The sequence below is a fragment of the Canis lupus genome, chromosome 4, assembly GCF_048164855.1.
Source record: "Canis lupus baileyi chromosome 4, mCanLup2.hap1, whole genome shotgun sequence".
Classification (NCBI taxonomy): Eukaryota; Metazoa; Chordata; class Mammalia; order Carnivora; family Canidae; genus Canis; species Canis lupus.
The window spans coordinates 36,114,750-36,140,632 of NC_132841.1; the positions used below are offsets into that span (position 1 = coordinate 36,114,750).

General features: G+C 42.0%; 1 protein-coding gene across 1 annotated transcript in view; it reads right to left on the minus strand.

Annotated features, from left to right (window-relative positions):
* The window catches only part of MCC (MCC regulator of WNT signaling pathway), a 447,338-nt gene that overhangs the window by 100,952 nt on the left and 320,503 nt on the right, over positions 1-25,883 (minus strand). Inside the window, 1 exon segment of the mRNA XM_072823923.1 lies at positions 9,749-9,891. Coding sequence (XP_072680024.1) covers positions 9,749-9,891 — 143 coding nt within the window.

Consider the following 25,883-nt stretch of genomic DNA (forward strand, 5'->3'; position numbering starts at 1 on the left):
ATTAGATTTCTTCACCTCCTCAAATTATGGTGTGAAAAAGAAGCCGAGACTTGAGAACTGGTCTGAGTACTGAAGTTCCAGTGAGCAAAATAAGCAGGAGTCTGGTGCATAGGAAATGTCACATCCCATCACCTGGACAGTCTCCATGGTGGACTTTCTCCTTGGAAGAGGATGTAGGGAGGCGCTGGAGCTGGAGCTACCAGAAAACCGGCACCTTACCTGTGCAGATCAAACTGGCTACTTTGAGAGGTATGTCTGGTAAATACTACACTTACTTTCCCTCAACCAAGTCAGTAGAGTAAAGAGATAGGAAAAGTGGATGGGGAGAAGAGAAAATGGACAGTGAGTCAGTGCAGCCCACTCAGTGGTCTGTTTCCATCAGTCAGCACTTCTAACAGGAAGACAACACTTAAATGCTGCCATGTTGTTTACACACACACACACACACACACACACACACACACTCATCCCTTCACAGCCCTTCTCAGTCCCTCAATCTTTTGGTCCCTGAATTAGCTATGGGCAAGTGAAGGAAATTTATTATTTAAGATTTTATTTATTTATTCGAAACACACACACATACACACAGAGACAGAGAGAGAGAGAGAGAGAGAGAGAGAGAGAGAGGCAGAGACAGGCAGAGAGAGAAGCAGGCTCCATGCAGGGAGCCCAACGTGGGACTCGATCCTGGGTCTCCAGGATCACGCCCTGGACTGAAGGCTGTGCTAAACCGCTGAGCCACCGGGGCTACCCAAGTGAAGGAAATTTAATATTGCAGTATGTCTTTCAAAATGTGTGCATACCTCTTCCTCACACCACCACCATCACTATACACACACTGGACACCTACATGGAGAGGGCAAAATAAGCCCCCTGTGAAGCATTTATTTTACAAATGAGCCAGAAGAGAAAACTGTCAGGGGGGTCACCTGGGTGGCTCAGTGGTTGAGCATCTGCCTTGGGCTCAGGTCGTGATCCCGGAATCCCGGGATCAAGTCCCACATCAGACTCCCACAGGGAGCCTGATTCTCCCTCTGCCTGTGTCTCTGCCTCTCTCTGTGTGTCTCTCATGAATAAATAAATAAAATCTTAAAAAAAAAAAAAAAACTGTCAGGGGATTTAACTGAGGATGGAAAGCCCATGAATGTCTGTGAAGAAAGCCAGGGAGAGAAATCCTTCAGATTAGCATTCACTTAAAGTTGTTGACACCAATGGGGCAGAAAGTCTACAGTTTTGGGTTTGGGGTAGACCCAGATGGTGACATGTGACGACTGGAACTTGGGGAAGAGGCAACTGCCATTTTAAGCTGGGGAAACACATCTATAAATTAAAGAATGTGAAGAACTCTCCAGAGTTCTTAGTTTTCTCAGGAAATCAACATCCTCCCAGGGAAGGAATTCAGCTGAGCCACTGCTTTATAAGGTGTTTTTAATAAAAGCCATCCAGAAATCGGGGGAGATCGTATATAGATATTAAGCCCCCAGACACGCAAAATATGAATTAGAATGGGAGTGGAAGGCAAAATATATATATAGGTTAATCTTCTATGAATAAGTTAATTATTAGACACCTGCAAAGCCAACAATAATTAGGTTTAGGAATGAAAACAATTAAAAAGTACCTTAAGAGTAGCTTTTTTGGTCTAGAGGGTAATTGTGCCCTGATACACCAGCTTTCCTTTCAATCAGCGGTTAAAAATATGATTGTAGTTAATGGGAGGTTTTGTGATGAATAAATTACCTTTGTTGCAGGGCCAACATAATCAGCTTCAGCTTGGCTGAGACTGTTTCACAGCCAAGAAAGCCAGATAAATGCTGCTGTATCTCTGGTATAAATGGCATTTGCAAAATTGTTAATAGCCACCTTAAACCCTCCTGGCTTGACAGTTTCCAAAACATATAGGGCCTGCCAAATCTCATGCTTCGTAAGGAATTACTTCTGGGGATTATTAGGATGAATTTTATATAGCAGTGAATAGGGAAGGGTAGGAATAAGAGACTTGATTGTAGGGGCCATTCCTTGCTGAGGTCAGAATACAATCTGCAGGACAATTGCACCACACTAGAAGCGTTATGTTGGGCGGAAGACCTTCAGGGTCATAAAATGCAAACTAAGGATACTTGGTCAATGTATTCGAGCACCAAAATAAGAACAGGAAAGCAAAGACCAGATGAATGCTATCTTCCAGGAGTCAAATATGTTCACAACTAATTCTAACCTAAGAAGCATGCTGTGTGTGGACACAGGGCACAGGGGCTGCAACCACGTGCAGCAACCACGAAGACTTTCTGGATGGAGCAGCACTCCAGAGACATCCCAGGCAACTAGAGTTTAGATAAGTCTTGAGGGTGGAAGGGCACAAGCAAAGACTCAGAGGAGCCTTTGAACACGGATGAGAAAGAATGGAGAGGAATAAGTGGTAGGTATAGCTGAAACCAAATAGGGTGCCCAATGTAACACAAGGCTGGAGGCTAGAGGGGCACTTGAGCCACTTGCTGAGTGGACATTTTTTGATCAGAAGGAGAATTTACGGGATCCCTGGGTGGCGCAGCGGTTTAGCGCCTGTCTTTGGCCCAGGGCGCGATCCTGGAGACCCGGGATCGAATCCCACATCAGGCTCCCGGTGCATGGAGCCTGCTTCTCCCTCTCCCTGTGTCTCTGCCTCTCTCTCTGTGACTATCATAAATAAATTTAAAAAATTTAAAAAAAAAAGAGAAGGAGAATTTACTGTGTCAAAGGAAGCGAACGTGAGTTAGACAAGAGAATCGGAAATAAAATGATGAAGTCTAGGAATTCAGGGGAAGAAGTAAGTGTCACCAAAGCTCTTATATAAAAACAGGGAAAACAAGCAGCTGTGGAAGTGGGGGGAGCGCAGGTCTCTGTTCCTGGCCCCAAAGGGAAGGGCTGAGCCGAGAATACACAATTTCTGGCTGAGATTCTTCCTTATGGTAATTACACTGAATATCAGAGTACAAACAACTCACATAAACAGAGTAAACAGTAATTAGAGGCAGACAACAACCCTGAGAGATCAGGCAGGATTCTGTACCACAGAGAATGAGGTAGAAAAATGGTTAAACTGAACTGAAATACTGAAGTAAGTGCAACCTGCTGTTTCTCCTACTGACTTTGGTTTAAAAATTCGGAGTTGCATATCCTTATCATCTCCTGAACATCATAATTGGCACCATCCCTGAAAAGAGGCTAGAATCTGGGACTGAGAAAGAACAAAAGCCAGTTCTCGCCAGGGCCTTCTGTAAGCTGATGGGTCCATCTGTGGTCGCAGTATATGCACGTATAAAATTGGTGCTCAGCGTATTCCCTACATGCAGAGCGACGGAATGAGAAGTCAAAAACATTGTACCAGTCCCAGCGGTTACACAAAAGCAAGAACGTGAGGTGTGTTTTCATGGTAAAGATGTCCAGCTAACAACACAGCATCAGCAACTCAGCGTGACTTTCTTTTGTGTAAACAGTAACTCTTGGCAAACCATAACTTACTTCTTTGGGAGGAAAAAGGCTTTCTCCAAAGTACACCAGTTGCTAATGCTGGTGATGTGAAGGGAGAAAACATGAAAAGATCCAAGAAGTGATCATTGTAAGCCAAAAAAACCCCCAGAAACTTGATAAACTGATAACTGTTGGTAATCATACACCATTGTGATAGTTTCATAATCACGGAATTACAAAGTTCTCAGGTGTTTCTCTTTGGAGGATAAAGAATAATCTCACAGGATTCTAAATGTACCTTATTTTATTCACATAGATGCATTTGTGAACTGCTTCCAAATTGCTCTTACAGTGGCAATGATTAGTGCTTGCTACTAGCTTAAATAACAAAACAAAAGAAAAAAGCTCGCACACAGGCAGGCATTAGATTCTACCCACCACCTATGTAACTAGCAGTGGCTGACTGGCAGAGATCTTAGAGTTTATCAAAGCAGGGATCAATACCTTTAATTTACAAATAAGACAAGTGAAGCTTAAAGAGGCTAAGTGATTTACCCAGGATTCTGCAACTAGGAAGTGGTACAGCCTCATTCCTAAATTTAGGACTAATGAAACAAGTCAAATGTGGTGATCTAAGGAGAAAATCTGGTTGTTGCTGTTGTTGGCAATTATTTTTATTTTTATTTTTTTAAGATTTTATTTGAGAGAGAGAGAGAGAAACCACACACAAGCAGGGGGAGAGCGGAGGGAGAGGGAGAAGCGAACTCCCAGGACCCTGGGATCAGGACCTGAGTCAAAGGCAGATGCTTAACCCACTGAGCCAACTGGGTGCTCCTGTTGACAATGATTTCTAAAAATTCCTTCTCATTACTGGCAGGGGTGACATAATCTTATCCGAAAAGGGAAGTGTCAATAAAAGGATAATTCTTTTCCTGCTTTCCAGACCTCAAGCTGAAGCACAATAGAATCAGTAATATTTGATAGAAATTATTGACAGAAAATATTGATACAAATATTTGTACCAATATTACTTCCTTAGCAATCCTTATGTATATTTTATTTGGCATGCACACTCATGCCTTGTCACTGGACTGATTTGTGAACAAGACGCAGATGGACACCTGCCTGCCTGCCTTGGAACCCTATGTTTAGCTAACCCAGCCTACCTGATCTGGTGGGAGTTTAGTTGAACCACAATTCTTCCTTACAAATGAAAGAAGACTTGCCCTGAAATGCCATAAATCTTTTACAGAACAAAGATTTTTTTTTTAGATACATTGAGGAAATGTATTCTTTCAATTCTCTTAGAGTATCTAAAGCAGGAAATCAGTGACAAGTCTGATTCTTCCTGCAATTCCACCTCTCTTTATTTTTCCATCTACCACAAAGGAAGATCAGACTAAGCTATGAATCTTTTGGGGGCAAATGGAAAGGTCAGGCTCATGATGCAGGCATGAGATTTTAGAGACTGGATTACATTAGAGCAGACAGAGACTTTGCATATCATCTTTGTTGCCAAATGAGCATTTCGCAGACAAAGAAGCAGAAGGGTAAAGTGCCAATGCTGAAGGAGGTAACTCAGACAGGAGAGGTCAGTGCTGTAGGGCTGCAGCCATTCAAGGTGAAAAGGGAGGGAGAGCCCAGAGTCAGAGCCCAGTCTGAAGGTGAATCATGGGGACGGAAGAAACGTTATAGGGTCATAGAAGTTCAAGAAAAACACACCAGAAGGAAGATTTGCAGGCAAATCCTACAGAAAAGGACCAGAAACAAGAAAAGGTCACTGGATTTTTCAGTTAAGTCATTAGTGATTTTCAAAAAGGTATAGCAGCTTAGGCTGTTATAACAAATCACCATAGACTAGATAGCTTAAGCAACAGGATTTTATTTTCTTAGTTCTAGACTTTTGTTCCAAGACCAAAATCAAGGTCTGCACAGTCAGTTACTTTCTTCCTGGCTTACAGGTGGCTGCCTTGTCACTGAATCCTCATACGCAGGGAGAGAGCGTGGGCTGCGAGCAAGCCCTCTGGTGTCTCTTCCCAAGGCTCACTACGCCTTCCATGCAGTCCCCACCCTCATAAACTTAACCAAACAGAATTACTTTCCAAAGGCCCCAACTATAGATGCTATCATATTCAGGGGTAGGGCGTCAACATAGGAATTTTGAATTTGAAGACATAACTCAGTCTTTAGTAAAAGGAGCTTCAGCAAACTGTTGCACTCAGAAGCCAGACAGCAGTAGGTTAACAAACAAATGGGAAATGAAGCAGAAAACATGACTACTCATGAGAGCCGGCAGTGAAAGGGTGATGTTATGAGAGTAGCTTTTGGGCAAAGAAAATAATCTCCTTGGGAAACAAAGAGCTCATGTTTAATTTGCTTAGAAATCCAAGAGTACCCCCGGCCCTGTTCCAAAGTGAGCTACTGATGTATTTTTCCATCCTCCCCATTCTATTATATAATCTCCCCAAGTTAGAGGAGCATTTAAAAAAAGCCACCCATAACATACAGTTAAGTGAAAAAGCATATATTACAAAACACTGTTTGCTGTATGATCCAATTTATTTAAAATATTCATGAATAAAATTTTTTAGAAGGCCATATATACAAAATGTTCCGTATTTATTCCTAGGAGATGGGATTTAGGATGCATCAGGCAGGGTTTAGTTAGGAACATAATCTACAGTGGATGTTTCAAGTAGAAGAGATTTAAGTCAGGCAGTTCCATGTTTGCATAACTGGGAGGACCAGAGAAGCGTGGGTAGAGGCCACCAGGAGCTGTCAGATTTGCCATTGCAGCTGTGAACCCCTCAAAGGTCAGGAAACTGTCGTTGCCTTCACACCTGTCCACAGCTCCTGCTCTGAAGTGCTAGACCTCACACCTATGAAAGTTTCTACATCAGCTGCCATCATGATCTGAGGAACACTGGCTCCCACCTTCCTTCTGCTTTCCAAACCCATTCTAAGGCACCTCACTGGCAGAACCAAAACTATATCCAGCACCCAACTGTTAATCTGGGAAGTAGTTCCAAGGGTCCAGCCCCTTTAATTCTGGGGAGAGTAAAGGGGTGGGAATAGTACTGGGTGCTACCTCTCTGGCTGCTCAACAACCATACCCATCCTCTCACACACACTGAAATTTCCAAATTGCAACAGCAATGACACCAAGCTTTGGTAACTATCCCTCATTCAAATGTGAATGGACTCACCTTCTCACCGAAATGGCAGACCCTAAGTCCCACCAGTTATTGTATCCATTGTCAGGCAATCACTTCTCTTCTAGTTCAGTGGCAAATCCACCTAGATATCATCTAACCTAACCACTAGATGAGTTTCACCAATACCAGATCATCTAATATAACAGGAGAAATTAAGAAGATAAAAAGGAAATTGAATCTATGCACAAATAAGCACAAAAATATGCACAGTCTAGCCATCCTTTCTGGCTATGAGGCTATGGTTGATGTTTCTGACTTCCTTCTTCCACTAGGAAATCCCTATTTCCTTTGTGTCTGGCCAGCACCTTAGCTGGTTAGAGATCTTTATCTAGTAAAATAATTTGCAATCTTTATTCCTGAGGGACCTAGCCCTAAGTGTATATACCTGGCATCCCCTACCTGGGATCAGATTGCTACAAATTCTCTAAGCAAAGTAAGACTCACTTTATCAGACAAGGAGGGGGGAGTGCTTCTGCAGGAAGGGAGTCTGTAGGCTCTAGGTATTCTGATTCATTTAAATCTACTCACTGTCTCCATTCAAATTCTCACCATTTCATCTTTTCCTATCAATGCTTACTCTTTACTTCAGAGATCTGATGTGGCTATAAGCTCAACTTATATTGGAATTCAGCCACCTGCAGTGTCTGATTCTTGGCTATGTTAGCCCTATGGCTACAAGAGATGGGAGAGTGAGTATCTTCTAGGGTGGCCACAGAAGGTGACTGGAAATGAAAGTTTCAAACTATAAGATTATCTTTTTTTTTTTTTTTTTACTTAAGCAATTTAGTATTGCTTATGTATGGATATATCATAGCTTACATAAACTATTCCCTTATTATTTTTCAGTATTTCCAATAAATTCCTAACTCAGGCCCAAACTAAAGTGACAAAAAAGTCTATAAGCTACCAGCATTATACCTGACTAGCGTGACAATCAATTCTCTACATTCTAGATATGCTAGAGCAGTGGGAGTTCTCCAAGGTGTCTGGCTGCCATTGCACTCAGCATAGCATAGTATCTCAGGACTTGAGGGCAAACCAATTTCCTGGAGTGCTGGGGGCAGGAGACATGCTTTAGCCACGGAGATCAGAGGACCAGAAGAGCCTTGTCTTCCTGGCCCATGGGTCTCCATGCCCCGCAGGGAGTCCCCGTAAGGAGGGGCCAGCTCATTTACATCACAAAAACTGGCAGAATTTAAGGTGACATCTCACAGATGCAATCTCCCTTTAAACAAAAAGCACCAGTAAATGTTTATAGTCAAGAAGCTCACTGTTGGGATGCCTGCCTTTGGCTCAGGGTGTGATCATGGAATCTGGATAGAGTCCCACATCGGGTTCCCTGCAGGGAGCCTGCTTCTCCCACTGCCTGTGTCTCTGCTTCCCTCTCTCTGTGTGTCTCTCATTGTAAATAAATAAATCTTTAAAAAAAGAGAGAGAGAGAGAGAGAGAGAGAGAGAGAGAGAGAAGCTCAATGTATTTTAACACAAAGAAGTTTGGCCATTATGTTCAATTTAAACATCCTGAAACTGAGTTTTCCAGGTGATGTGTGATGCTTTTTTTCCCCCACAACTCACTGAGCCCATTTGCCCTCACCTTCTCAAGTGTTTCAAAGTGCAACATGTTTTAATGGAAGTTACAAATTTGCCAATGTACTATGTCAGCCTTCTTTAAATCTCCTATAATCATTTCTTTGGTCTGAAAATTCTTCTCTGTTCTTGCGTTTCTAACCTACAATCATGCTGAAGACCAGGATACAATTTAAAAGCCTTGGGGTTCTAAATTGGAATATGGAATTTATCATGTGGCTCCAGTTCTGTGCAAAATTTTCCATGATTTTGCCCAGAAAACCAGAGTCCCATCAGTACCCTCATCAAATAGCCCTGTCATTACTCTAACTCACAGAGCTGGAACAAAATGCACCCAAATTTTCTTCTAACCTGGAACTTCTAGAAGGAGAGTTTAAAGCAGCTGCCTTTACGACTGCCCTAATAGTGGCTTGTGAACAAAGCATTCTTTTTCCATGAAGGTAGGTGCCAACCATTTGCTTTCCCCGGGGCTGTTCCCTGAGGACAGGCAGGAAGAGAAAAGTTCTCATCCTTGGCTAAGTCACTCAAAGCAAACCCCTCTGAACAGCAGGGCAAACACACCAATTAAGTGTTGTGTGCAGGAGCCTTAGGTGTTAACTGATTGATAAGGAAGGCAGGACCCCCAAAAATCACTTTCACGGAAAGAATATTAAATAAAAGCAGAGAGGCTGTGGGTTCTAACTCCACCTCTATCCTCTGCTGAGTATAACTTCAAAGTAATTTCTTAATATTTTTAAGCCCCAGACTTTTTTCGCCAGTAAAATGATATATCCAGTCTTGCCCCCTACCTTAGGAGATTATAAAAGGGCACATCAATGATGGTAAATCAACTTCAGGTGAGCTCAAAATGTTAGATGATCTCAAAGCACACATACTGCTTTGTCATAAGCCAGCCACATTCATTGAGCTCTCAATATTCTCAAGGGAGGCACACAGTTTGCACATCTAGAGCAGACCTGGTGGATTCAAGAGGTGATAGGGATACTAGTAGGGAGACAGAGGGCCTCCATTCAGAACCCATTAATAAAGCATCTCATCAACTTCTGATCTGACACCCTTATCAGTAACTGAGGATTACAACTCCCACCCTGTCTACCTTCCAGGGTAGCCCTCATGATGATCAAGACAAGAACAGAAGAGTGGAGGGGAAAGTGCATGGTTAACAATGTAGAGAAAGTAGTTATCAACTGTAAAAGTCTTTGTTGCAAATAAAATATCATTATTGGGCAGCCCCGGTGGCACAGCAGTTTAGCGCTGGGCGTGATCCTGGAGACCCTGGATCGAGTCCCACGTCGGGCTCCCTGCATGGAGCCTGCTTCTCCCTCTGCCTGTGTCTCTACCCTCTCTCTCTCTCTCTCTCTCTCTCTCTCTCTATGAATAAATAAATAAAAAATCTTAAAAAAAAACATCATTATTATTCATTGGGCCAACTTCAATTCCAGGAGCCAGGTTAGAGCCAAGGGGGCAGAGAGAAAGCCGCGGCCGGGAGCTCACTACCTGATGGTGGTGCCTTGCAAACGGTCTATCTTCTTATTGAGCTCAGCAATGATGCTGTGGAGTTCTGTGATGCGCTCCTCATACCGAAGCGTTGTCCGCTCCTGGACATCCTCATGTTCTCTCATGAGGTGGGACTGCTCACACTGGGATCAAGAGAACAAGACAGAAGTGCCAATGAGTTGACTCATTCTAAATTTTATGGTCTCAAACTACCACAACCTCAACATTGAGCATCCTCCAAATAAATGTATGCCCGCTCATTGGCCAGGAATCCCAGAAACCACAACAGCAGCTAAATTTTATAATGCACTTCCCTCCCTCCCTGCCGGGCCTCCATGGACAAAGTCCTTGCCTTTGTGGCACTCGTTCTGTCTTTGGGAGAAAGTCCCTCTGCCATTGCTCAAAATCTTTGTGGCACTATCCGAGTCTCCTGCTTTTGTGTCTCCAAGAAGTGTGCAAATGGCCCAAGCTGGATCCAGCAGATACCTTCTTTTGGGAATGTGAATCTTAAGTGAATGGACTTAAGATTGCATGGAGGTGATTCACTAGATGGAGAGTCCTGAACAGACTGTCCCTTTGTTCCGATACTTAGATCCCAGAGCTTCCCCTACCCATGTTCCTTTTGGCTGTTCAATTTTCCTTGTACCAATTCAATCCTTTTCAAAAAAAATTTATTTTTTAATTAATTAATTATTTTTTGATTCATTCATTTTTTATTGTTGACATTACTGGGATAGGCTTCAGCTACTTTTCAACCAAATAGTCCCAAGTGGTAGGACAACATTTCTTATCTGGCTGGTTATCTGTAGACTTAATTCTTTTTTTTTTTTTTTTAAGTTTTATTTATATATTCATGAGAGACACAGAGAGAGAGGCAGAGACATAGGCAGAGGGAGAAGCAGGCTCCCTGCAAGGAGCCTGATGTGGGACTTGATCTCAGACCCTGGAATCACATCCTGAGCCAAAGGCAGATGCTCAACCACTGAGCTACCCAGGCACCCCGACTTAATTCTTTCCAATATCCTTTTCTACCAGACTATGAACTCTGGGAAGGCAAGGACTAGGTTTCTTCATGACTTAGCCCTGACACCTGGCATATAGCTTTGCTTCACTGTGGGCGATCTAGTAGTGTTATGGAATGAATCATTTGCAATGTATCACACTGTCAAGACTGCTCTGCAGAAACAATGACAGAAGAAGCTGAGGTGCTTCCCTCGCTCAGCATTTGATGTCTAAGACGCAGCAGATGCTATAAAAACATTTTTGTAGCTAGAGTTTAAATCCTAAGAAACCTGTTCATCTCCTTCAGTCCTCTGCCCCTCCTCAATGCCCTGCCAGTCACTGTGCATTTAATCTCATTTGCATAACAAAACACTCATCAGTGATGGAACAAGGACTCTAGCTTCTGTCCTTGTCTACTGTATTCAGCCCTGATTAATTTCCTGTCCAGCAGAGGAATTTTAATTTCATTTCAGCAAGGTTTTCCTAATGCCAAGAGCCATATGTACTTGCCAGATTTGCATTTTCAGGGCTGGTGGCAGCCGAGCAAGGGTAAGACTTCTTACCACCACATCCAACGTCCTCCTCCCTCCCTAAATCTGTTGCTTCCCTTGGTGTAACCCAGAGGCTACTGGGCAGGGACAAATGCCTTCAAAGATAAGCAGAACACCACACTAAGCCCAACTCAATACTGAAACAGAAGTATGCAGTAAATAAGTCTGATAAATGTGGTGGTATATATCACGGCAGAGACCACACCTGCCAACAAACTTGATCAATATTAATGTAGTAACTTGCTGGAAGCTGCTCAGAGCTCCAGGAACAAGATTGGAGGGAACAAGGTTGTGGAAGCTGCATCACAGACCTTTGTGAGGTAGCCGCTTTAGGAGAAACCGTGATGTGAACTTCTGTTCTTAATGACAACCTGCAGCATCAAATAACCTCCACTCAAGGTCAAATGCACATGAAGTATGTAGAAACTGAGGCAAGGATAAAGGGTGAGTGAAAGTCACATCTACAGGGAAGCTTTCCTAAACATATCACAACCCTAATAGGCCAAAAATATTCTTTCCATGAAGTTATGCCTTTTCATTCATGATCCATCATATTTTACAAGGAACAACAGAAGCCCACAAAATGACAGTGTGTCAGAGACAGTATCTGTCAATAAATGAAAAAGGTTCATACTTCTCTGGAACATACCCACAGCAGAGTACTGTTTCTCTCTATCCCTGCAAAATATCTGTGAGCTTCTGTTATCACTCTTTATTCCCACCTTCAAATTATATAAATCGGCAAATGTGTGTGTATATAGCAACGTACATGTGTCAGTGTAGCTGGCACTCTTATGAAGATCACCAGTTTTAGATCTTAAAATAATTACAAGATAATGACCAGTGTGATCTGGATCTCATTTATGCCATGACTCCTACTGCACTGCCATCTTGCTGGTTCCTCCTCTTCGGTTTTCAATACTCAGCGCCCTAGGGCTACAAATCACGATGAAATGCTTCCCTTTACAAACTCAAATTCCCCACTTATTCTTCCTCCTCCATAGTCTTTAGAGGCCAACTGCCTACCACCATGACCAAAGCAGCCCAGAAACTGCAAAATTCACCTAAAAATGAAGGTGCGCAAATATCCATCGAAGAATAAGGAACATGATCAATCAATAACCACCAAGACAACCCTGTGCATCCCTGGTGACTGTTGTGAGTTGCCTAACAGGTAAGATCCGGGTAGCGTAGCAGGGGGGTGCCCAGGTTGCTAGGAGAGCAGATGGCCGATGCCCAGATAACAAGAGCATGCTATCTGGTACTGTACCATCTTCACCCCTGCCTGTAACTGAGAAATCTGCCTGAAGGGTATGAGTATGAACAAGAGACAACAGGAAGCCTGATGATTCAGACAGAATAGCACTCGTAGGAGACAAAAGACTCATAATGTATATTTGGAACTAGGGGTTCATTTGGGAGTAGCAACAAGAATAGATCGGGGGAAAAACACTTAGCTGAAGGCAAAGATATTTGGTTTATGTTCCTATATTTTTTCCTTAAGTATGGTTTTTTTTAATAGAGGAAAGCCTCCATAATTTAATTCTTCCTAAAAATAACAGATATGTCTTGATTTCCCATAGCATTTAAGATACTATGCTGAATGCCATAGTGAGGGTCACTATGACATGTACTCTGAAGGGAGCTGCAGTCACAGCTTCCAGGTGGAATTTTCTGCTGGAGAATAAGAAATGTGGACAGAAATGGGGGTTGAGGGAAGGAGAGATGGTAGAATGGTACCCTGGGATTCTTTATACAATGAAAAGAGAACACTGGAAACTAATCTTCAAAATTCCCAGCCTCCAGGTAAATGAATGACTTGAGAGGACATTGCTCAAGGCTCATCCCCTTGAGGTATCACAGTAAACACACTTCACCCATTCTGCGTACACTCGCCGTATCCAAAGATATGCTGAAGCACCCATCTCCAAGCTTAGTGAAAATCCCTTGAGCTTCTCCAAGCTGTGGGGCAGGGCAAGGTGGAGCAATGCCCATAAGGGCAACAGGGCAAGAGAAAACAAGTCATCACCTGCAGAAGTCAAAAGAACCCAACAACAACAATAACAAAAACAAAACAAAACAAAAGAACCCAACAGAACACCCTTGTTAAATGGCTCCCATTGAACTGCACAAGACCAACCCCAGGAAAGTGGCACTTTACGGCAGGAAAAGTGGAAGATGAGTGGTGGCACTCAGGACAGACAAAGCCATTCTGTGCATGATCAGTGCCTTCTTGTGCTAGCAAGCTCCCAGCAGGATTGGTCTGTTTAAGTCATACCCTATTTTATGATCACACTCTAGTATTGTTACTAACCCATGCCTCTCACCACCTTAAGTTTTCATGACCTGTGAGAGCATTTTTTTTTAACCTGGGATGGTATGTGGTTTCAGGTATTCTGTTTCATAGGGGCATAGGCTAGGTCGAGTTTGATACTACACCTCCATATAAGAGTCACCTTTGGGCAGGTACCCCAGTAAAGCCTCAATTGAAAAGGTAATACAACAAGGATAACTAAACAGAAAAACGCAGTATTACTTCTATAATTACTACTTAATGTTTGCACAAATTTTTTGATTTCTAAGTTTAAGTACTTCTTTACACATTAAAAAATGACAGATGTCCACTTTTTTCATAATTCATGAACAAAACTCTTTTTCAAATGGTGTTCATTTCTCTCCAGTCTGTACACAGGGCTCTGCCAGGACCACCATGTGGCGTGTGGATCACATAAGCATCAGCACCCCTGTGGTAGCCAATAGGGGTATTCATCAAGATTGGTTCACTTCCATCCATGCACATGACGGGATAATACTTTCTCTCCCCTTTGAAGCTACATATGGCCAAGTGACTTGTTTCAGCCAATGAGGTATGAGTGAATTTACAACATTTGTGTCTAGAAGCCTTTAAGAGCTCCTTCATGATTTCTTACATTCCCTTCCCTGGCCATGGCTGCTAGGAATGTTCAGACAGTTGAAGACCATCACAGCTTAAGAGGCTGATTGAAGACAATGTGGGATAGTGTCCTGCCAGCTCCTAGTAAGAAATAAGAAATAAGCCTTTGATAGGTTAAGCCACTGAAAATTTGGGGTTATTTATCACTGCATATTCTGATGACATAATCATTTTACAGATGAAAACAAACTAGATGTAAAGTAACTGAACCCTCTGAAAAACCATCTGATTCCTGTTTGCATCATTAAAGGGCTGAAGCTGTTGTAGCCACCATCTCCATCCCTCCACTCCTTTCCAGCCCCTTGACCTGCAGGCTTATCTCCATACCATTCGCCTAAAGATCTCCAAGGGCAACAGAGTCATCTTCCTTGCCTTTCCTAACCCACCCTGGTGAACTCCAGGAAACACAAATATTTTGCCTTCCAAAATCAAATAAAGGTAGAAAACCCAGACAACTCTCTCAACCCCCTGGAGCACCAAAATAGAAAAACAGACACAAGGGGGTTATGAGGGAATTTTAGGTCCCTCCAGTTCCCATCAAGCCAGTTTCAGCTGCCAAAGTCAATTATTCAGCAACAACTTTCTTAACAGGGAGGCATAGTAGCTTTTTCCAGCAAAGCTTACAAATGAGGGATGATTTTCTTCTCACCGTAAAGAAACACCCCATACAATTTCAGCTGAACAGAGTAAGGAACAGTCTCAAACAACATGCTGCCACTTCTTTACTATGATCACAGGGAACTGCATCCAGGGTTCTCCCCTCCTTCTCAGCCTATATTCAGTTTTTTACTGATCCTACATTATAGTAAAGAAAGCAAGTCTGTGGTTGTAGTATCTTGCCTGCCACGGATTTCTGAAGGTCAGAATCACTAGGATTTCTCCTGCAACTAAAAGTGATCTGAAAGGCCAAGAAAAACAGATTGGGATTGGATATGATGCAATTTTCCCCCCGAACTTCATCTGGCACTTAGATGGAGCATTTTCCCTGGGTTTCAGCTCTCCTATCATGATGATGAAGCAAATTTAAAATCTATATAAATATCTGTGTCTAGTCACATAAATTCGTGAAATTGCCTATATGCAAAAATGTTTAATAAAAATAAGCAGTATCATTCCAACCACCAAGAATATCTTTGGTATTGGTACAATCTTGGGATAAAGCCATGAGTCAGCCTTGAGACAGACTGGTCTGAGAACTTGAGCCCCTGTTGGAAAAACCCTGTGCAATGTAGTGATGCTAAGGAGCTTTATGGTTTTGTTAATGTTCTTCACTGGGTTTTATCTTAACTCCACAGAGGCCACTGATCTTTAATCATCACATTAGTCTCAGCTGTCAAACCTAAGAGCATTATGAACTCCATTCTTGAAAAATGCAATGCTATCATTAATCTGTTAACCCTCTCAACCATCCTAGTGAAAGGGGTCAGCACCACTCCCTTTGAAAATATGCAAAGAAGGCAAGCTACTTTCTCAGGGTCACACTGGATTGGTCTCAGTAATACTACTCAGGGTATTTCCACCCTCATTCTAAATCTTTGCCGGGGTTCTCCCACTGGAAAGGTGGGAGGAACCAGGCCAACTAAACAAAGAGTCCCAGCACAAATGGAAATGCCCTTGATGAGCAAAACAGCCAGAGCAATTTACCAAAGAAAAGTATAAACAAGTAAGAAAGGAATGGAAGACAGTTTATGACAAAGAGAATACAGCCAAGCTGCACCTTTAAGTATCTCATATTATCAGAAAGCAACAAGAAAGCACTCTCTCTATTATTTTTAATGAAAAACTATTTATGTTTTCTTCCTGAAAGGCAAGAGGTAGAAAATTCAGAAGACTTGCTTTCCAAAGACAAAAACTTTCTAGAAATAGAAAGTGCTCTGTATTAGTACTGACTGATTTCAAAGGGATTCATAAGTTTGAGATAGATCATTCTATAGCTCTTAAAAAATGTATCAATTTAAAATTTTTGCACTAAATAGGGATCCTTGGGTGGCGCAGCGGTTTAGCGCCTGCCTTTGGCCCAGGGCACGATCTTGGAGACCCAGGATCGAATCCCACGTCGGGCTCCCGGTGCATGGAGCCTGCTTCTCCCTCTGCCTATGTCTCTGCCTCTCTCTCTCTCTCTCTCTCTCTCTCTCTCTCTCTCTGTGACTATCATAAATAAATAAAAATTTAAAAAAATTTTTTGCACTAAACAAAAAATATGGTGAAAACACTGAACCAATACTGTACAGAATCTTTGCCAGTTTCCCACAAGGCTGTTCCCCACAAGGCTATTTAACGTTGGTGCAAGGGATGCCTGGGTGGCTCAGCAGTTGAGCATCTGCCTTTGGCTCAGGTCATGATCCCAGAGACCCAGGATTGAGTCCCACATCGGGCTCCCCACAGGGAGCCTGCTTCTCCCTCTGCCTACGTCTTTGCCTCTCTCTGTCTCTCATGAATAAATAAATAAAATCTTTAAAAAAAAAAAATGGTGCAAATGCATGCATGTGTCTGCGCACCTGTTTGATAGGGATGGTAGGGATTTTTAAACGAAATGGACCTGTACGTCATGTTCCACCCATTTTGAGATTCCCTCTGGATGTTAAGGGCAGCCTGGGCAGCTTAAGAAACCATACAGGATTAGTATGGCTATGGATTCCCACAAAACCTGGATTCAAATTCTAACTCTTGGTACTGTCTAGCTACATAATCTCAGGCTAGATACTCAAACTCCCTAAACCTTTATTTCTTCTTGTAAAACACCAATGTAAACAGTACCTGCACCAGAGGTCAATATGAGAACTCCCTGAGGTAAAGCACACAGAATGCTTGGCACACTGCCTCACACAAAAGAGAGCTAAAGAAGTGTGATTATCACTGGTATAAGCTAACAGGGCTGCTGTTAATCAAATCCCTCAGGAAGCTGTAATGAACAACCTCCAAAATGCCCCAATGATCCCTGTATCTCCTTTGTTTGGGACCCTCAATGAGCCTGGATGGGACCTATGACCAGCTTCTAACTAATACAATGTGAAAAAGGTGATGGGATATCACCTCCATGACATTGAGACTCTGTCTTATCAGCAGACTTATCCCAGAATCTTTCTCTGCATTGATGGCTTTGAAAAAGCAAATTGTCATGAAGCCTGCAACCACAAAGAAATAAATTCTGCCACAGACATGGGTGAGTGGACTCTTCCCTAGTTGAGCCTTCAGATGAACATTGAGCTCTGGCCAACACCTTGATTGCAAACATACAGAAAACCCAGTTAAGCCACATCCGAGTTCCTGATGCACAGAAGCTGAGTTAATAAATGTGTATTGTTGTAAGCCAGTGATTTTGTGGTAACTTCTCACACTACAATAGAAAATGAACACAGAAACACTTTGCCTTCTCCTTCACAATGATCTCAGCTCCTTTACTCAGTTTTCCCCTTCCCATTACTATTTTTTTTTTTAAGATTTTATTTATTTATTTGAGAGAGAGAAAGTGAATGAGAGAATATAAGCAGGGGGAGTGGCAGACAGAGAGGGATAAGTAGGCTCCCCACTGAGCAGAGAGCCCAATGCAGAACTTGATCTCAGGACCTTGGGATCATGACCTGAGCCAAAGGCAGATGCTTAACTGAGTGATACAGGCACTCACCACCCCCTTCCCATGACTATTCTTAAAACTCTACTGGTAGGTTGACCTTATGACCATGTGTAATGAACCTTTTTTTTTTTTTTTAATGAACCTTTTTTTTATTCAACTAGTTCCAGTGTCACCATCAATAATTACTCAGTAGATGTTGAAGCGCTTTTTGATTATTTCTGATGAATACAGCCATCTTTTACATTTTACTTTAATCATAGCTCCGTAATTTTTAGAACTGGTAAAACCTACTAAAGCCACCGAGCATAAATTTACACTTGAACTTGCTCTTCCACAATCTGGTCAAGCCTCAAACATGAATCACTCACCAAGGCATATGGCCCAGGAAGCATGGCACTACCATTTCATTGTTCTTTTCTTGCATAAATCTCATCTTTATTTTATTTATTTATTTGTTTATTCATTCATTCATTCATTCATTCGAGACAGAGAGAGAGAGAGGCAGAGACACACACAGAGAGAGAAGCAGGCTCCATGCAGGAAGCTCGATGTGGGACTCAATCCCGGGACTCCAGGATCATGCCCTGGGCCGAAGGCAGGCGCTCAACCACTGAGTCACGCAGGCATCCCAAATCTCATCTTTATAACAGGTATGAGACAGGCGAGTCTGACCTTTTTTTCATGTTCTCTTTCTTGGGTCCTAGTATCTGAATTGGAAAGACATCTCCATGAAAGAAACAGAGAGTAATTTTTAAGTATACATAGCATAAGAATGCAAACAGTATAGAGTCAATTAATGGCACTATGATGTAAAGAGCCACCAAAAACTATTACATAAGAATGTCTTGACCAGGGACTCCTGGGTGGCTCAGTGGTTGAGCGTCTGCCTTTGGCTCAGGTCGTGATCCTGGGGTCCTGGAATCAAGTCCCACATCGGGCTCCACATGGGGAGACTGTTTCTCCCTCTGCCTATATCTCTGCCTCTCTGTCTCTGTCTCTCATGAGTAAATAAATAAAATCTTTAAAATAAAAGAATGTCTTGACCATAAGGAAGTTAAAAGGGAGCTGACTCAATCCTTGACATAGCACAGAAAATGTTTTATATTCTCCTCTATCACCCTCTGTATAAGTTGCTCTTTGTAGGCTTAAATTTTAGTAAATACCCTCCTGGTTATCTTTTAAAAATCCGACTGCAGTACATGCCAACTTCTAGTTAAGAACTTTCACAATTTCTTTTCTCTTAAAATTTTCACTGATAAGAACTATAAACAATGGTTGACTTTGGATGGTTGTAAATTAGAAAACACAGTCACTTAATGCTATTTTATATTCTTCTTTAATACAAAAATAATAACTTTCTCAAAAAAATCTTATGAAACAAAAAAAAAACATTAAAAAATGTTCTAATTGACTGGTGCCCACTATTGAAACATCATATTGCTGTCTTTCCAGCTTTTCCTATCACATTTTTACTTTTATAATTAGAAGGAAAATATTGTAGGTTTTCATCCAAATAAAAACTGAAAATTTTCATCTATATAACATCCTATATGAGGAAAGAACACTGGGGACCTTGTCTTGGCTTTGGTGCTAAGCTATTCATTCATTTTATCTTTTTTTTTTTTTTTTTTCATTCATTTTATCTTGGGTAAGCAAGTTAACCTCTCTGGGATGTCTGACAAATGTGGGAGTGGACGATCTCAAGCATAAAGGGTCTTTCTTCCCTACTCAAACAATCTACAATTATGAGACATGAGTTTTCAAAAGTTTCCACAGGTCATCTAGACTGAGGACTGTTGACAGCCTGGTTTTTAGATCTCTCTGAATTCCTGCATAAAAATAGAGCACCTACACAGCAGAACCAAATGCTTGGAGACAAGGTATCCCGTTGAACAAGAAAATATAAGCAAGTAAGGACAAACCTACACCATCCACAAGCCTAAAAAGGTGTCTGAGTGTGCAGAGGCATTGGGAAGCAGCAAGGTTGGTGGACTCGAGGACTAGAAAACTCCAACATAAGCCGTCAGTATACACAGGTAAGTGAGGAGGTCCAATTGGAAAAGAGTGGGTAACATTAGGAGGGATTTTGCTTGAGCTGAAAGGAATTGAAGAAGGGGCCCAAAGTAAGATCTGAAAAAGCTAAAGAGCTAGTTCCTGAGAACTTTCAAGACTGGCCCCAGGACTTGCTTCCAGGAAGAAAAACTACTAACAGTGGGATCAAGATTGAACAGGATGGGGGAACAGGGACAAAGGAAGGAATAGATCCAGATAGAAATAGGTGAGGGGAACAGAGCCAGGAAGTGTCAGAAAGCAGGCTGCCATATTTTTGATGAAATGAAAACAACAGAAGATGAAACTTTATGAACTTATAAAGCCATTTTAAACCCTGCCTCTTAAAAGTTCAAGGAGACTATTTTTTTCACATAAAAATGAAAAATGGGGAAGTACTGAGGTCAAGTTCCATAAGAAGTTATAAGAAGGAAGAAAAAAAGACCAGAATAACATTCCTATATTCCATGAAAGCATGCCATAAAACAGAACATCCCTCTGCAAAAAAAGCCCAAACAATAGCCTACTGTTTCAAAATGAGCTAAAAGACTTTAAGGAAATAAAATTAAAACATGAAAGAATATAATTAGGATTTAGGAAAACTCACAAAGTAACAGAACATAGGAAAAAATTATAAATAAAATAAAAATGCATTTCAGGAATAGAATCAACTAGAAGGCACATGAGAAGGAATATACACAACATATAATGCCCCAAAAGAAACAGAAGATGGACAACAGGAAAAACCAAGTAAAAAGGGAGAGACAGATGTGAATATTGAGATATTGAAAACAGGCAAAGAAGATGTAATATATAAATAATAAGCATCCTTGAGGAAAAACAAATCAAAGCAAGAGAATATTAAACACTGTAATTGGAGGAGGGGCAAGACGGCGGAAGAGTAGGGTCCCCAAGTCCCCTGTCCCCACCAAATTACCTAGATAACCTTCAAATCACCCTGAAAATCTACGAATTCGGCCTGAGATTTAAAGAGAGAACAGCTGGAATGCTACAGTGAGAAGAGTTCCTGCTTCTATCAAGGTAGGAAGACGGGGGGGGGGTGGATGAACAAAAGGCCCCGTCCCGGAGAAGCAGGAGCTGCACCAACCTTCCGGGGCGGAAAAGGGCTCGCAGGGAGTTGGAGCAGGACCCCAGGAGGACGGGGATGCCCTTGGGCTCCCTGGTACAGTAACAGAGGAACTGCGCCCCGGGAGAGTGCGCCGAGCTCCCCAAGGGCTGCAGCGCGCACGGCGGGACCCGGAGCAGCTCGGGGGGGGGCTCGGGCGGCGGCTCCACGGAGGGGGCTGCGCCACCAGGAGCGCGAATCCAACAGCGCAGGCCCCGGAGCACAGGGCGCCGGGACACAGCCCAGGATCGGGCCTCCCCCGGGACAGGCAGAGGCCGGGAGGGCCCAGGACAGCAAGGACGCTCCTGCCCCGAGCTGAGCACATCAGCGGCCCCGCCCCGGAGCCTCCAGGCCCTGCAGACAGAGAGCTCCGTAGTTACTGCAGGGGCTGACTCCAGGGCTCCAGAGCTGGCCCCGCCACTGGGGCTGTTCCTCCTGGGGCCTCACGGGGTAAACAACCCCCATTGAGCCCTGCACTAGGCGGGGGGCAGAGCAGCTCCCCCAAGTGCTAACACCTGAAAATCAGCACAACAGGCCCCTCCCCCAGAAGACCAGCTAGATGGACAAGTTCCAGGGGAAGTCAAGGGACTTAAAGTACACAGAATCAGAAGATACTGCCCCGTGGTTTTGTTTTTTGTTTTTTTTTTTTTTTTTTTTTTTTTTTTGCTTTTTGATTTCTGTTAGCTTTCCCCACCCTTTTCTTTCCTTTCTTTTTCTTCCTTTTTTTTTTTTTTCTCTTTTATTTTTCTTTCTCTCCTCTCTTTTTCTCCTTTTCCCAATACAACTTGTTTTTGGCCACTCTGCACTGAGCAAAATGACTAGAAGGAAAACCTCACCTCAAAAGAAAGAATCAGAAACAGTCCTCTCTCCCACAGAGTTACAAAATCTGGATTACAATTCAATGTCAGAAAGCCAATTCAGAAGCACTATTATAAAGCTACTGGTGGCTCCAGAAAAAAGCATAAAGGACTCAAGAGACTTCATGACTGCAGAATTTAGAGCTAATCAGGCAGAAATTAAAAATCAATTGAATGGGATGCAATCCAAACTAGAAGTCCTAATGACGAGGGTGAATGAGGTGGAAGAACGAGTGAGTGACATAGAAGACAAGTTGATGGCAAAGAGGGAAACTGAGGAAAAAAGAGACAATTAAAAGACCATGAGGATAGATTAAGGGAAATAAATGACAGCCTGAGGAAGAAAAACCTACGTTTAATTGGGGTTCCCAAGGGCGCCGAAAGGGACAGAGGGCCAGAATATGTATTTGAACAAATCATAGCTGAAAACTTTCCTAATCATCAGAGAAGGACAAACATTGTATGTTCTCATTTATTTGGGGTATATAAATAATAGTGAAAGGGAATAGAAGGGAATGGAGAAGAAATGGGTAGGAAAGATCAGAAAGGGAGACAGAACATAAAGACTTCTAACTCTGTGAAACGAACTGGGGGTGGTGGATGGGGAGGAGGGCAGGGGGTGGGGGTGAATGGATGACGGGCACTGAGGGGGGCACCTGACGGGATGAGCACTGGGTGTTATTCTCTATAACACCAAATTGCTCACCAATGCAAATTGAACACCAATAAAAAATAAATTTATTATTAAAAAACAAAACAAAACAAAACTTTCCTAATCTGGGAAGGGAAACAGGCATTCAGATCCAGGAAATAGAGAGATCCCCCCCTAAAATAAAAAAAAAAAAACCGTTCAACACCTCGACATTTAATAGTTAAGCTTGCAAATTCCAAAGATAAAGAGAAGATCCTTAAAGCAGCAAGAGACAAGAAATCCCTGACTTTTATGGGGAGGAGTATTAGGGTAACAGCAGACCTCTCCAGAGAGACCTGGCAGGCCAGAAAGGGCTGGCAGGATATAATCAGGGTCCTAAATGAGAAGAACATGCAACCAAGAATACTTTATCCAGCAAGACTCTCATTCAAAATGGAAGGAGAGATAAAGAGCTTCCAAGACAGGCAGGAACTGAAAGAATATGTGACCTCCAAACCAGCTCTGCAAGAAATTTTAAGGGGGACTCTTAAAATTCCCCTTTAAGAAGAAGTTCAGTGGAACAGTCCACAAAAACAAGGACTGAATAGATATCATGGTGACACTAAACTCATATCTCTCAATAGTAACTCTGAACGTGAACGGGCTTAATGAGCCCATCAAAAGGCGCAGGGTTTCAGACTGGATAAAAAAGCAGGACCCATCTATTTGCTGTCTACAAGAGACTCATTTTAGACAGAAGGACACCTACAGCCTGAAAATAAAAGGTTGGAGAACCATTTACCATTCGAACGGTTCTCAAAAGAAAGCAGGGGTAGCCATCCTTATATCAGAGAAACTAAAATTTACCCCGAAGACTATAGTGAGAGATGAAGAGGGACACTATATCATACTTAAAGGATCTATCCAACAAAAGGACTTAACAATCCTCAATATATATGCCCCGAATGTGGGAGCTGCCAAATATATCAATCAATTAATAACCAAAGTGAAGACATACTTAGATAATAATACACTTATACTTGGTGACTTCAATCTAGCTCTTTCTACACTCAATAGGTCTTCTAAACACAATATCTCCAAAGAAACGAGAGCTTTAAATGATACACTGGACCAGATGGATTTCACAGATATCTACAGAACTTTACATCCAAACTCAACTGAATACACATTCTTCTCAAGTGCACATGGAACTTTCTCCAGAACAGACCACATACTGGGTCACAAATCAGGTCTTAACCGATACCAAAAGTTTGGGATCGTCCCTTGCATAATCTCAGACCATAATTCCTTGAAACTAGAACTAAATCACAACAAGAAGTTTGGAAGGACTTCAAACACGTGGAGGTTAAGGACCATCTTGCTAAAAGAAGAAAGGGTCAACCAGGAAATTAAGGAAGAATTAAAAAGATTCAAGGAAACTAATGAGAATGAAGATACAACCGTACAAAATCTTTGGGATACAGCAAAAGCAGTCCTGAGGGGGAAATACATCGCAATACAAGCATCCATCCAAAAACTGGAAAGAACTCAAATACAAAAGCTAACCTTACGCCTAAAGGACCTAGAGAAAAAACAGCAAATAGATCCTACACCCAGCAGAAGAAGAGAGTTAATAAAGATTCGAGCAGAACTGAATGAAATTGAGACCAGAAGAACTGTGGAACAGATCAACAAACCAGGAGTTGGTTCTTTGAAAGAATTAATAAGATAGATAAACCATTAGCCAGCCTTATTAAAAATAAGAGAGAGAAGACTCAATAAAATCATGAATGAGAAAGGAGAGATCACTACCAACACCAAGGAAAGACAAACGATTTTAAAAACATATTATGAACAGCTATACGCCAATAAGTTAGGCAATCTAGAGGAAATGGACGCATTTCTGGAAAGCCACAAATTACCAAAACTGGATCAGGAAGAAACAGAAAACCTGAACAGGCCAATAACCAGGGAGGAAATTGAAGCAGTCATCAAAAACCTCCCAAGACACAAAAGTCCAGGGCCAGATGGCTTCCCTGGGGAATTCTGTCAAACACTGAAAGAAGAAATCATACCTATTCTACTAAAGCTGTTCGGAAAGATAGAAAGAGATGGAGTACTTCCAAATTCATTCTATGAGGTCAGCATCACCTTAATTCCAAAACCAGACAAGACCCCACCAAAAAGGAGAATTATAAACCAATATCCCTGATGAACATGGATGCAAAAATTATCAACAAGATACTAGCCAATAGAATCCAACAGTACATTAAGAAAATTATTCACCATGACCAAGTAGGATTTATTCCCGGGACACAAGGCTGGTTCAACACTCGTAAAAAAATCAGTGTGATTCATCATATCAGCAAGAGAAAAACCAAGAACCATATGATCCTCTCATTAGATGCAGAGAAAGCATTTGACAAAATACAGCATCCATTCCTGATCAAAACTCTTCAGAGGGTAGGGATAGAGGGAACATTCCTCAATATCTTAAAAGCCATCTACGAAAAACCCACAGCAAATATTATTCTCAATGGGCAAACACTGGGAGCCTTTCCCCTAAGATCAGGAACAAGACAGGGATGTCTACTCTCACCACTGCTATTCAACAAAGTACTGGAAGTCCTAGCCTCAGCAATCAGACAACAAAAAGACATTAAAGGCATTCAAATTGGCAAAGAAGAAGTCAAACTCTCCCTCTTCACCGATGACATGATACTCTACATAGAAAACCCAAAAGACTCCACCCCAAGATTGCTAGAACTCATACAGCAATTCGGCAGTGTGGCAGGATACAAAATCAATGCCCAGAATCAGTGGCATTTCTATACACTAACAATGAGACTGAAGAAAGAGAAATTAAGGAGTCAATCCCACTTACAATTGCACCCAAAAGCATAAGACACCTAGGAATAAACCTACCTAAAGAGGTGAAGGATCTATACCCTAAAAACTATAGAACACTTCTGAAAGAAATTGAGGAAGACACAAAGAGATGGAAAAATATTCCATGCTCATGGATTGGCAGAATTAATATTGTGAAAATGTCAATGTTACCCAGGGCAATTTACATGTTTAATGCAATCCCTATCAGAATACCATGGACTTTGTTCAGAGAGTTGGAACAAATTATTTTAAGATTTGTGTGGAATCAGAAAAGACCCCAAATAGCCAGGGGAATTTTAAAAAAGAAAACCATAGCTGGGGGCATCACAATGCCAGATTTCAAGTTGTACTACAAAGCTGTGGTCATCAAGACACTGTGGTATTGCACAAAAACAGACACATAGATCAATGGAACAGAATAGAGAATCCACAAGTGGACCCTCAACTTTATGGTCAACTAATATTTGATAAAGGAGGAAAGACTATCCACTGGAAAAAAGACA